Consider the following 14,518-nt stretch of genomic DNA (forward strand, 5'->3'; position numbering starts at 1 on the left):
GTTCCATTTACTGTGATTACAGAGCTGCTAGGAAGACATCCTGATTCCACTGGTTCCAAAATATTGCCAGAAATTGCATGCAGAAACCCCAGGGGTGTAGCAGGTCACACATTTACTGCAATCTCAAAATTCCTCTGTTCTGAAATCCTTTGCTTTTATGTGTGGGATCACTAATACTAGCCCAGCTTATTTATGCTGATTTAAAGAAACTTTATGAGATTACACCGGAGCATCAATATAAATGGTCACCTAATTAATGCCTAGTTCAGCCTCCTCCTGTGACTGATGGAAAGCAATAACTGCTTCTTGCAGAAAACCAGGCTTAATTCTCCAGCCTTTTCCATCTTATATTGATTCAACTCTTCCCATTTCAATACTTTAACCAGCCTATATTGTTTAGTATCTCTTACAGTGTAAGGAGGTGTCCCAGTTCTGCCTACATTGTACCAGACCTAGAGATGTTCTGGCTCATTACCAGGTTTAAGCTCCACGTGAAATTAAACAACAGCAGAATTCTGTTGGTAGCTGGATGTGTTGGTAGTGAAGTTCAACAGGACAGATGGGCTGCCTGGTGGAGAAATGGTCCTCTGTACAACAGCAGCAGTCACACATGCTGAAGCTTATCACCTTCATATTGAAAACCAGCCAGTATCATGAAAGACAATCACACACTTTACCTAAATAGGCTGAGGTTTTGCACCACCATGAAAAGAAAATACAGGAATCCATGAAAAATATGGGAAGATTGTGTCACAGCTCTGTAGGATTTAGCTTTCAGGCCTTCCCAGGTACAGATCTACTTCAGTGGATCGATTTTAATGCTGTTACTGCAAAGCAAAGAGTGAAATTATCAGTAAATTGAATCTATCAAAGACTGCTTTTGATAGAACAAATTTGGTTACATGTTTTTAAGGTCACTGGGATCATATATGGTTATTTCTTCTTTCTACTTTTAATCAGGTCTATAAACTGGAAAATTATAGATAAACTGATGAGAAAAAATGGCATCTTTCTTCTCTCCTTCCTTATGTATACTATTGGCAGAAAGAATACTTCACGGGACTTAATAAACAATAAACGCCTCCAGCCCCAGAGCATTGCTGGATTAACATCCAGAGGAAGCTTCTCCCAGCTCTGTGTCACACCTGCACTCTGACATACAAAACCTGAGCCTAGGCTGCCAATTCTGCTGGTGACACTGGAGCATAGTGGGTTTGACAGATAGCAGCAGAAGACATAAAAGGTTGTATCAATTACTATACAAAAACATAGCACCAGCCAAAATATTCTCATTTCCACAGTCTGTGACTACAACCATTACTACAGCAATTACATTTCTCTAGAAGTGATCATTTTACACTCACAAATGCTCACTTTAAACTGCATGACCTAACTTAAATCTGCATTTTTCCAAGAGCATTATTCCTACTTTTCCCACATGCATTGATACTTAAAGCCAAATTTACAAAGGTATTTAGGGACTTAAAAGTAATAACTGGTACTTTAGCAGGTAGCTCAACACCATCAAAGCAGGCATGGGAGTTGTACTTCTATGTCATTAAGTACTTTTCCTGTATCTTTACATGTCTGTGTATCATAATCCACTCTGAAAAAGATCTAATACATATGCTTGTGCAGAAATGTTCTTTGCAAAGCAAAATTTTCGCTACAGATACACCACTGCAGAGCAGCGTTGAACCTCAGAATAAAAATCTCCTAAACTTCGAATAAAAAAATGTCTCTTTGGGGAATATTCTGCAACTGTCCATACTTAATAATGCAGAGGGGTAAAAATTACCCTTTCCTCAAAACTGGATGGGCACTAAACTTAGTGGCAGCAAAGATTATTGTCAAGTTTGTATTAGAGCTTCACAAAGGATGGAGCCTCTGCAAGATCCCCAAAGGCTTCTCTGCAACAGAGATTGTTATTCTGGTGCTTTCCCCAAAACTGGGCAGTAAAGCCATCCCAGAAGAATGGTTATAAACCAACTCTACAAAGCAATCTGCACTTCATGGTAACTGCTCTTTATCATTTTCCAATCAACACTAGTTGGCTTCTAATTGATTTTATATTATGTCCCTTACCAGAAGTAAGAATATTGTGTTTACTAGGGCAGCACAAAGAGGGCAGGCCTATTCTTACTGCTGTATTTAATGCTGCTGCTAATCATGGAGATTAGACTGAAACAATTACAACAGCTAATTAAAGAACAATGCGGTTTTTGGCATCTTTTCTCAGACAGCACTATTGGGAATTCCTAACTCAGGCAAAGCAGGGATAATTAAAAATCGAGCTCCGGTTTCCCCTGCACTGGCAGCTGGATCACGCTGATTAAACTGCAAATAAAACACATGAAACCAACACTTTGTAGTGTATCCAATTTCACTTAAAAGGGTCTTTAAAACTGAATCATAAACAGAGAAACAGTGCACAACAAATTATTTAGCTGAAGCTGGATATAGTCTCCACTGCGGTTGCTTCCCAGCTCACTGTCTCTTGCATGGGACACCAGTTACTGCAGAGCCTGGTGAGCCATTTGAACCATCCATGGTCCTTCCAAAGGCAGCATTGTTCAAAACCCCACACTAGAAGTGAGCTCAGACAAACACCAGCATAAAAACTTGGAAGACCCCCGTGGAAAAAGCAGCATTGCACCCAATGACACCTCAGGTCATTATCAAAGAGTACAACAGGGCTCAAACCCCTGCCAGTGAGACTCTGGAGATTGGAACAGTTGCCGAAGAGCAGCTCTTTTATGACAGCTACAAGTTCAAGGCAAACTTGCAGCTGCCCAGTTAGTGCAGAATTGTAAGCAGATTTAAGCCATGTCCAAGGTTATCTGGTACTCTGCTGTAAGACACCACCTACAGAACAGCAACCAGAGCATCCTTTTGTCCTGCTCAGATCTCAGCATCACCTGGGCTCAACGTGCAGTTACCCAGAGAGACTTACACAGCTTAACTTTTTAATGATGATAATAAAAATATGAATGTTTACTCTTGGCTAGTGTTTGCCTCTATACTTCTGAGTCACACAAGAACAGTAAGAACACAAACAAACCCAAAGAATAAGACATGAAAGGTGATGCAAAAATCCAAAATTACTTGCCTTAAGCTTGTTTGGGTGTTTAAAAGTCTGCCTGAAGGTTGTTACTGTGCTCTCTGGACAAGTACTTAATGCTTTGTTAAATAACAAGGGGATCCTGTTAAAATTCTTTAACTAATGCCAAGGCACCTTGCATTTATGCAGCTCTGTGGAGAAACATCAGTATTAACTAGTTTTCAGTGATCCCACTAACTGGGCACACCTCATATGAATTTGATACTGGTACAGCTCAGCTACACAGACTGTAAACCAGCAAGGGCACCACATTCCTTCAGAAGCACAACTATTTCTGGCTTTATATATTAAGTAAATATAGTTAACAACAACAAATAATAACAAAAGGCATGGAGGCTGCATTTGGCACCTGCAATACTTGCACTAAAGAAAAGTGCTTAAGGGACAGGGTGCTGATGCCAGTTGATGCAGAGGAAGGGATATAACAAAGTGGAAGTTTTTTAAGACAAGGCCCTTTTAAGTTTTTGGTAAACATTTGGGAGTTTGGGCTACAGGACAGAAAATCTGCTAGAGAAAAGAATTAGAGACCAAAAGGAGAAATACACAAATACACATGCTTTCTACCTACCTACATATGGTGCACAGATTACACAGCAGTCCTGCTTTAGCCACATGCCATGGGAACAGTTTGGAAGGCTGGCTCAGAGTTAATTAAGAATAAAATTATGCTAAAGGTCCTTGTGGAAAAAGCCCAGTTAGCACAGTAGTACTTCAGAGGAAATGCTCAGGTGCTCAAGGAACAACCAGCCTGGGCACATAGGTGTTCCAGACGTTGTGCTGGCTTTTGTTAGGAGAATGCCAGCGCAGTGACAGTGGGGAACATCTCCTCAGAGCTCTCCCCTACCCTCTGCCACCAGGGAACAAGCCTGGCCAATGCAGCTCTCTGCTACCCAAGCAGCAGTTCTATGTACAGAGGCAGACAGGGACACACAGGAACAGCCACAGCCCTACCTCAGCTTAATGTGTGAATTTGGTGACATTTTCAAAGCTCGCAAAGGATTTTCAGACCCTGAACTCTGGAGATGTCAGAGACTCCACTGAGGCTTCACATCTATTTCACCCAGAGTCAGCCTGAACTGCCACATTTTATTCTCTTCATTAGCTCAGACAGAATAATTTTTGTATTTACCTCCATTTCCTTAACCTTCTTTACCTAAGACAAACTTCAAAAACAATTTAAGTAGCCTAGAAATCAACAGCAGCAAGCAGTAAAGAAGACATTACCCTTACAAAGGGCTGCAAGGAGAAGTGGCTGTCAAACATGACTACTGAAGAAAAGAACCAAAATGCCAACTAAATAAACTTAGTGGCCTGGCTGGCAACTCAGTGTGCTCTTGAAGGTTTCTACTCCACCTGATCAAACAGTAACTGATATAGACTCTTGTTGATTTCTTTTTGTCCACTTCCTTGCTTAGATGCACATATGCTTTACTGCAGGGGCAAAAGTTACTCTTGATTTTAAGCTATTTGTTATTTCCTATTCCTTTTGTTAGTCTCTGGTAACACATAAACGAAGTTTATATTGGAGAGGCAGCTTTCATATTTTTCTCTGAAATTACAAGTTTGTTCTCAATCCCTGAGATGATATCTCATGCTTAAATGAAATTTTGGCAAAGAAAAGCAAAGCACTTCACAGCTACACTTCTACATCTAGTACCATTATGTCTTTATATACCTGTGTAAAAGCAAGCTATGCAAATTTTCCTAAAAATAATGATGCTGTTGTAATTGTTCTTTCTGGGCTATGTTCCAAAACCAATTTTAAATTTGAAAAAACTATGAAAGTGGGATAGCTGGAAAAAAATACTTCGTTTTTTACTTAATAATAAATGCTTGGAAAGATCACAGCATTTTCTAAGGTCATATGTAACACCAGTTATGACACCACAGTAATGCATTATTCAGTGCCAGCAAAGAATATAAATCCTTGTAATGTACATGGGTAAAATGTGGTTTAATTCTTATTATCCTTTGGCTTTGACTCAAAGTTCCTGCTGAGCGTTATAATGTTTAGACGATGCAAATTCCCTGAGATGCTTTAATTAAACCTGAAATGTAAGACTTTGCCTGTGGCTGTCGGTCACAGTACCTGGCACTTCCATTTCCAGAGGTACCACTCAGCAGCCCCCACTGCCCAGCCTGAGCTCAGACCCCAGTGAAATGGGTATTTCTGGTTCTGCTCAGGCTGAGGCAGACTGGGGCTTTGGGCAGATATTCCATCCTTGCTACTGCATGGGCGAGGTTTATCACAAAAACATGACAACTAGGAGTCAGAGAAAATTCTTGCTCTTTCCTTTTTTAACAAGGAATTTCTGTGGGGGAGGACAGGGATGTTTAGGACAATGAGTTTGCAGCACACATGCTGTTTCTCTGTCAATAGCATGCATTTCCCCTTTGCTTCAAACACTGGTAAAGAAGAGTCCTCTGAAATTTGTATTACCTGGTGACTGCCATAATTCATCCCTGCTCAGCAGCAGGTCAGAAGGGAGAACCCCTGAACCCCTAGGACTCCTCTGGTATGTCCATGCATAACACAGCACTGTGCTTAAGGAGTATCTTCTGCTCACCTTTTCTGAAAATATCAAAAGATCTGGTTTTGTTTTCAAGTGAAAAACCACCTCAAATCTCTAAACCCTTGAACTGCTAAGAAAAGCTTTTCCTGCTCAGCTCTATGGGACTCTCATTCACAGGCAAGGACAGCTGGATGCCTTCACTCTGGCAAACACCCTTCAGCATTTTTAGGAATTTCACTCTATCTTTGCACAGCATTTGCACTCCTGTGATTGTGAGCAGCCTAATGGATCCTTCTTTCATGCTGGATGCTGAAGCAGGCATTTTAAATGCATTTGTTCACATGTGTCAACTCAAAGTGCACACATCCTGGAAATTCACTCCCTTTCAGCATTACTGCCAATAAATAATTAAAAAGCCTATTAAGACAGCAAAAGCCAATTCACTGAAATTATAAGCAAATATTTTTGCATCACAGCCCAGACTTGGGGAAACACTTAAACAGCACCTTCAACCAAAGCATATGAGCATTCACATTGATGCAACTGCCTGACTTGCAAGTCTTGTGTTTTACTGAGTAAGGGCTATTACTCAGCCCTGCAAATTACTTTCTCTTGTGGAAACATACAGTTATTCAAGATTTCAAAATACATAGCGAAAACAACAGTTTCATAACTAGAAAGACCAGTCTGATTTCAGCCTAAGTCCTATAATTTTGAATTTGGATGGAAAAAGCAAATAGTACTGACAGAATTTAGTCTCCACTGTATTTTTTCAGACATCAAAATACTTCAGTTATTCAGATACATACAATATCACAAAGGCAGACAATAATGGAAATAAGACATCATGAAAGTGTTCTACTCCAGGCAGCATATTTACAAATATTACTGGAACAAAATCAGCTGCCACCGAGGGAAGACAGACATTAAGCACAAGGAATCTCAGTGTGAAAAACATTCAGAAAATGGGACACATCAAACTAAAAGTTAAATTCTAATTAAGAACATGAAACCTAGGAGGAAAAACATATGCTGTCAGAACCACAACAATTACATCAGGAGGTGACAAGGGAGAGAAGGAAAGTCTGAAGAGGAACAGGGATGCTTAGAGAAACAATAAACATATTTTTGGGAACCGAGTATCTCTGCCAGGCAGCACATGTGCCTTGCAGCACACCTTGCCAGACAGGCAAGCCCTGTTGACCCTTTATGGTTTGAATTTTCCAAGGTGACCTCCAGTTTTCTAATGCTGCATTTTCATGACCAGCTGAGCCCATGGGGTTTGGGGGCAGGAGAGGGTTTGGTGATCCCAATGAAAATTTCCAGCTGGGATACCACTGGTCCTTGACTGAGTGCAATGCCCATTCTCCCACTCAACAAATGGGTGAAAGACATTTTCTGAATGATGCAATGTTTGGTGTTGGATGGAGCACACAGGCTCAAATGGCTGCTTCAGGAGAATCTTCAAGGAAATAATGCTTTTGAAAATATAGCCTAATCCTGGAGTTGAATGGATTAGCTCAAGATGTAGGACTATCTACTGTGGAAAGTCATTTAAGCTAAAACAGAGCAAGAATTCACCTTGGACCAACAATTCTTGATTAACTTCCTTTGCTGGCAGGCTTAGTGTAAACTAGGCACTATGCCAAAGCCTCCCAATCCACTCTGGAGCAAATGCAATTTGAAATGATGCTCTTGTATTTTAATAGCATAGACTTCAGAGTGAATTTTAGGTAATGGTCAGAAGTGGCATAGACCTATGGATCAGTCATGATACTGGCACTTTTTGTAATAATAAATCAAAGCAGGTCTTAACTAACTTTGTTCACTGGACAGTAAATGAACAGCTTCCAAATCTGTGTGTGCATTGTGGTATATGGACTACAAGGAAAAACTGTTACTTCTAAGCTGGAACCACAATTTACCAAAACCATCAATGTTTAGTACAATCCAGGACAGTGGGAAATTCATATTAAAGATATTTTTAAATATAGTTCACACCCAGACACAATCTCTGAATGCCTGTTACATGAATGAGATCTGCACACCCCTGAGCTCACAGGCACCACACTGGTCCCACCAACTCTGCACAAGTACTCAGCATTTCACTGTGACTTCAGGCATCCTACAGGCAATGGACATGACCTGGACTTCCACCTTCTGGCACCAGATACACACCAGAAACCTGTTTTGTTGGAGATGGGAACCAGTTGCTTCATCAAATCGACAATCTCCTCATACATAACTTCTGTAGAGAGCTCTTCATGGTCACTACTGCAGAGTATGATCCCCAACAAGAGTTTCATTTGAGTTTTAGCTTCTCTGAAGCTTTTGGACTGTCCAAGTTTGCCTCAGGCAAGCTGCAGCCATGCTGGGATTTGCAGCCTTCCTGCAGGAAGCCTGGAGGAACTCTGCTCAGCAAACCTGCACCCACTGAAACCACACAGACCTCCCCAGCTGCAACCAGGGCAGCTCCTCCTGTGTGGCACAAGCCGTGTCTGTCGGGTACCTTTTAAATAGAAACGCTGAACTAAATAATTTCCTTATGAATGGCCAAGTTTTACATGTGCTAAATCTCCCACACAAACACCAATTCACTGACAGCAGCAGCACTGGCACGTCACCAGCACTTTCTGTGCCAGGCTACCCAACTGCCACAGGACCAGAAGAGCCAGAAAGGAACTCCTGCACAGGGTGACACAAGAAATCTGGAGCAGAGACCTGTGCACGTTTTAAATTAGGCTGAACATCAGAATTTAAAGACAAGATAAAAAACATCAACAATTTTATGTGTGTCAGTTTTGAAAGGCTGGGCTGTAAAGAACACAAAGTCATTCAACAAAAGAAAAAAAAAGTGAAAAATATGGCAAGTTTAATGTCTAAAATAAAAAGGTAAAGATCTCCATTTACACAACATTTCTGTGTTTTCATAGGCAAAGGAACAGGCAGCACACCTTGAGAAAGTTACCATGAGGCTGATTTGGTGCCTCATTTGTTATTTAAATTGTCTTTTGCGAATTTGCCCTTTAAAAAAAAAAATAAAATCAACAAACCAGTTATTAGTCAAGACTAACCTTTTGACCTTTGTAAGACACTGTGTTCAGCTAGCAAGCACCGTGATAACAGTGCCAACACAAGTTCAAAGCTGAGCTGCCAGAAAGGTGCTCTGTCAGCAGTGATCAAACGCTGTATGTTTCCTGCTTACTAAGAAACCAAGCACTGTTGAAGACCACAACCAAATTAGCATCTAGATAATTTGTAAATAATTAACTTAGTGTCATTTTATAGGCACTAAGTGCTTGCTCTTCTAATATCATGATTTAATTATCAGCATTTATTAAAAATATTTTGTTTGCTGTACATAAAGTCAAACATTAGAAGACAGTCAAAAGCAATTAGAAATGTAGGTAACATTTACTACATAGGATAAAGCCCAATTAAATGCTAAAAGACACAGGAAGAAAGAAATAATAGTAATAATTCTTTCTGGTTCCTGTGGAGTCATGGAATAACACATATAATAAATTGCATTATGCATAGGCAGAAAGATGAAAACTATTTCAGGTTTACAACTGTTTTAAAGCTGACTCTCCAAGTAGAGAGGGGAACTCATCAAACCTGCATGTAGCCAAACCTTTCTTGGAAGCTCCACTTCAAGCTTGGTCTCACTGTAATGCACAAAAATTATTAACCCAGTACCAATGGCAGCACCTGGCAGTTGCGACCTCACAGCAGCCACCACCACAGGCTCTCCAGCCATGATTTCAGCCTTAAAACTGCTGATCTTTTTCTCCAGTTTAGCAGCACATATAAAGTAAAGAAACAGTGCTGCAACAAAAAGTAGGGAAGTGACCTCTCCTGCAAGGGACAGCACAGCCTGCACTCTCCAAAATCTCAGTTACCCCTTGGAGAGCACAGGGCAGCATGGCCAGGCCACCCTGGGATGCAGTCACAGAGGGGTTCTGCCATCCAGCCCAAGGAGAGGGTCCCTCTGGGGTTCCCACCTCTCAGGCAAGCACTCCCCACGACAGAAAACCCCACCCCTTTCTCAGAAAGAAGAAGCCTTGACAGGGTGGTGTGTTTGGTCTTGCTTTGCTTTGAGGATGGACATAAGCAATGCTTTGGGGTGATGGCTGTGAATGCCAAACACCAGGGAGGCACACTCTGGCTCTGCCCGAGGGCTGTGCTGGTGTGAGAAGCACAACTCTCACAACCCGGGCATTTTCACTGCATGGCAGATTTTGCTAATCCTGTTCTGAGGCTGACAGCTCTCCACACACACACAATGCACTGAGCTCAGGCACTAATGCAGCTACTGAAAGGCAAGCCTCAAATTCAGATGGTCTGTCGATTACTGGACACAGCTTCCAAAGGCTCCCTCCTCACACAGCCTTATCTACTGCATGGCTTGCTGTGGCTGGAAATAAATTGATGGAGGAGTGCAGGGCTGCCTGTGTGACTGGATGGGACGGTTCACAGCCAGGGCTGTCCCTGTCATCATGACTGGGATGCCACAAAAAGGTGCTGAAGGGGAGGGGGAGTAGCTGGTTGCATGTGGGACATGTCATTTCCACGACAAAAGCCACCTGTTTGGCCTGGGTCAGCACAAGATTTTCAGTCATGGAAATGACACTGAACTACACATTTCCCACCAGCACTAACAAGAGGCAAGAGCAGCAAGTCACAATTTTGGGTTCTTTTTCCTAAAGAGGGAATACAGGGAACATTTCAAGTAACCCAAGATTATTAGCTTCCTTCCTTAATTTCCCATGGAAAAATGTTTTCAGACAAATTCTATCACTTCCACAAATGTCCAGCTAGCAGCTTTGGCAGTGACAACTGATGGATTGCCTACTGCCTCAGTATTGTCATCAGCTGTGGCAATAAACACACTTGTAAGGCAAGACAATCAAACATTTGTGTCTTTTTCTTTTAAACCTTGCTTTGGCTTCAGCACTACAATCCATCCAGTCGCAGTCATTTTCCCAGTCAGAAGACAGAAGTAGGTAATGCAGACCTCCATATTTCCACGGGATTTACCAGCTACTGATACACTTTTATTGCCACCCTACAGCCCAGTTAATTCCTCACCCAGTCATACTGGGGAGCTTTGACAGTGAGCCAAAACTACAGGGAGTGCACAGCTATGGCAACAAGGCTGTAAAACAAGGCAGTCAGAGGAGGAGGAAGGTGGATGTGAAAAATGCCTGTGTGATCTGTGCAGCAGCCCAGGCAGGTGAGCTAAAGAACCTTCCACCACAGAAGCTGTCCTACTTCTGTGTATCAGGAACAACAGCTCCAGGAGTAGGTTCTCCTTGTGCTGTGGGCTCCAGGACTCAAGGGAGTAAGTAATTACAGAAAAAGACACAATTCTCAGTGTGTTACATGGAAGTGGGCATAGCCACTTCAAAGCTGCCCTGGCTACAATATTATTGTAACTAGATCTGGAAAATGCTGCGTGTAAAACACAGCTGTGCATGTCTATATTTATCCAATTATTATCTGATGGTTTGTAAGAAGTTCTTTGTGCATTTTCTGTGCTATGCTTCTCCATCCCAGAACTGGAATTAACACTTTAAATCACTTTGTTATAAAAAAGCTATTTATGCCATTGAGGTCTAATCCTAGCACAACCTGAGGAAGAGAAAATTGCAGGGGTGTGTGGGGAAAAACAGCAGCATCACAAAAGCCTTTTCAGTTGCATTTAGCTGTAGCTGTTAGAGAAAATGAAATAAAACACAAACAGACCCCACATTTCAGTATCATTTCAAACCAACCCCAAAGTGAAAGGCATCCCAGATATTTTCCAAGTAATGCTGTGCAGAGAACACCCCACAGACAGCCTTGGAGGGCTCTGTAGTATCCATCACACAACTTGTAACAGGCACAAAGCCACAGTTTTGGAAGTACAGCAACAACCTTCTCTCTAACCCAAAGACAATGACAAACTCCATTGCTCTGAGGGAATGAAAAACTGGGCCAAAATTTATCTCTGGGCTAACTGCTGCTAAAGCTGTCCCATTTGGCTCCTGCTATTTTTGTGAAAGGAAGGATGGGAAGTGCGAAATGGAAACAGCCACAATCTCATTAATGGAGATAACTTCTGAAATCACGAGAAAAGGAGTCACAAACAGTCACAGCTGCTTCAGATGTAATGTACAACCACCTCACTGCTGAAAACAGCTTTCATTCTCTCTTTGTTTGCTTCATCCCAAAGTTTGCTCAGCTTCTCTCTGTGTCTGTGCAGGCAAACAGGCCTGCAACCTCCAAAAGATCCATGACAATGTGACCTTATCAAACACCTCAAGGATGCTCAGGGGCATCTGGCTTTGGCCTTAGCACACAGTGAGATTTAGAGATAGGAAATGGTAGGCTTGTTTCCAAAATGTTTTTTCCAATTAAGACCAAGTTTCTGGGTTTTACTCTAGATGAGTATCATCTGCAACACACTGCAAATAAATTTGCCACATCCTACTCTCTTGAACATAAGTGATTAAGCAGTTGTTAATCCATTGCACCAAATTTATAAGTTACACAATTCATGCTTTTTACACACCATTTAACATGAGAAAAGCTAAAGAATAGTTGTTTGTGAACTACATAATCACACTTGGAGGAAAAAAACAAAACAGGAAGAATAGGAATTTATCTGGCTGTATCATATTGTGACACACTGTCCCAGCACAGGTAGGAAAATGAATCACACTGATCCCCACTAAACTGCTATTTGATCAGCACAAGTAGTGTGGTTTGGCAGGTCCAATTTGACCTAACTGCTTTGATAAGCCTCTGAAAGAGAGAATATGAGGGAATTGTGCATCTTTTCCTTGGAAAAATATCAGTGAGAACACTTGCTGAGCTCTCAAGTCAATACTTTCCTCTGTTCATTTGCATACAAACCAAAATATATTCTTATAGGAGTTCAAAGACATCTTCAAAGCTGAACAGGTTGGAAGAGTACCCCACTCTCTCTTTAGAAGGTCACTTGCAACCATACCTGTAAATTTTTCAACAGCTGTATGGCTGATTGAAAGACCAGGGAAAGGAGGGGAAATTATATGAAAAATTCATGAGAAGGCCTCCAGAACACAGCATGGGTTTGAAATGTCAACATTCGAAATACCAACCAAACCAAGGCGAGACAGGAAACCAGAAGGCAATGGCAAAAAACTCTCAAAAGAGCTGATTCATCCCAAGATTGTGCAGGAAACCACTGAGGAGAAGCTGCTCACCAGTCTGCTCAAGTGAATGCAGTGCAATGCTCTACTTCTATCTGCTCCTGAAGAAAAAGGCAGAGAATAAAGCATGCAGGAAACTTCTCCAAATTTGGAGATTCTTTACTAACCATAGGGGATTCTTTACTAACCATAGGAATTAACATCCTGTTCAAGTCTATAAATGTTCAAGCTGCTGATGTTATTCTTCTCAAAGTGCTTTTTCACAGCAGAGAAAACAGAAACACTTGCAGCTAAGACTGATGATTTCTTAGGATATAAAAGATCAACTTCCACTGTTATTCTGAATGCTTTTGACCATTCTAGGTAAAGAAAAATACATCCCTAGAAACCAAAGTTGCACCCTGACCTTCAGCTGAGAAAGTCTTCCAGATGTACTTCTACCTCTCACAGAGGGACAGTCTGCTCCCTCCCCACTCCAGGATACCTTCACTGACACAAACTCATGTTCTTACACTATTTTAAGTCAGTAACAAAATAAGTCTTCATTATCACTGTACACTTTTAGTTCTGCATCAGGCACAGATCAGTACTTCACTATACACTGTGCTCTGACACCACTTTATAATGCCACTGTGTATAACTCTGTGTGATCCTTCCTTGCCAGTTTTGACTCACAAGGACTTGGCTCCAAAGTGAGGTCCACAAAATAGATGTAGTAGGCTTGTTGAAACAAATAACAAAACAGTCAAAAGCTTTCCCCAGAGAAAGGCCAGCAGAAGACAAAGGTAGAAATATTTATGCAGTCACTCAGGGGCATTGGAAATGTGTTCTGAATAAACACTCATCTTCAGTATGCAAGTTCCATAGCCCTTGCTGTCTCCCAAAGATCAGCAAGAATGGAAATCAATGATGCTGCCTTGTTAGAAAACACAAATCAAAGCATCAGTGACTTTGTAAAATTCCTTCTGTCACTTTGACCTTCTGGTGCCAGGCAGCTCCACAGATTCATTATTGTTCATTGTAATGTCTAAAGAAAAAATCAGCAGCACAAGAGTGTTTGAGAGTAACACACCAGCAGCAGGAATCAGGAAAAAGCTGGGAAGAAGACTATAGAAAAAGAAAGGAGAACACCATGAAAGGATGCTCACTGTGCCTTGAGGACTGTGTCCTCTCTTCCAACACACACAAGTCAATTCTGCTGCTGTCCAACTGTATGCCAGGTACTTCTCACCATCTACACCTACAGTTTCCTGTAGGGAATCTGGTTCTCTCCTTGCCCAGTCAGTCATGTCAGGAGCTACTGCTATGGCTGCTACAGCTGCACCCTCTCCAGGGACACCAGCAGGGGTAGATAATACCATAAATATGGGGGGCAACACCAGCCCAGTGCTCTCTTTCAGAGAATCTCTTGTCAGGAAGAAGTGGGATGGGGGTGGTACTAACCTGAGTCTCCAAGCTGGTGTAGGGACTAGGAGGTTCAATCTATAAAGAGAGCAGACAGAAACAGCCATTACTCTGGAATAGTGGAAAAGAAGGTGTTCTGAGCTGTTATTGGTCTAAAGGAGCAATATCAGGAAAAAAAAACCTGCTTGAATAAGGATGGCAAGATTTTTAAAGACTTTCTTTTAAGATTTACCACTTTTCCAGACATGTGGAAATCACACAGAACTTAGAGAATCTCTACAATATTTGGATGAGCAAAAAAA

At 41.6% G+C, this 14,518-nt stretch overlaps 1 protein-coding gene across 4 annotated transcripts in view; it reads right to left on the reverse strand.

Moving 5' to 3' along the window:
* Positions 1–14,518, reverse strand: part of XYLT1 (xylosyltransferase 1) — a 167,172-nt gene that overhangs the window by 109,502 nt on the left and 43,152 nt on the right. For 2 of the 4 annotated variants that reach the window (XM_085074773.1, XM_085074772.1), the window contains exon 2: positions 14,256–14,294. The exons of the other annotated variants lie outside the window; for them this stretch is intronic. In XM_085074773.1, coding sequence (XP_084930899.1) covers positions 14,256–14,294 — 39 coding nt within the window. The remainder of the gene's footprint in view (positions 1–14,255; positions 14,295–14,518) is intronic. 4 annotated transcript variants of the gene reach the window in all.

The sequence above is a fragment of the Lichenostomus cassidix genome, chromosome 14 (assembly GCF_008360975.1).
Source record: "Lichenostomus cassidix isolate B80296 chromosome 14, HeHo_3.0, whole genome shotgun sequence".
NCBI lineage: Eukaryota > Metazoa > Chordata > Aves > Passeriformes > Meliphagidae > Lichenostomus > Lichenostomus cassidix.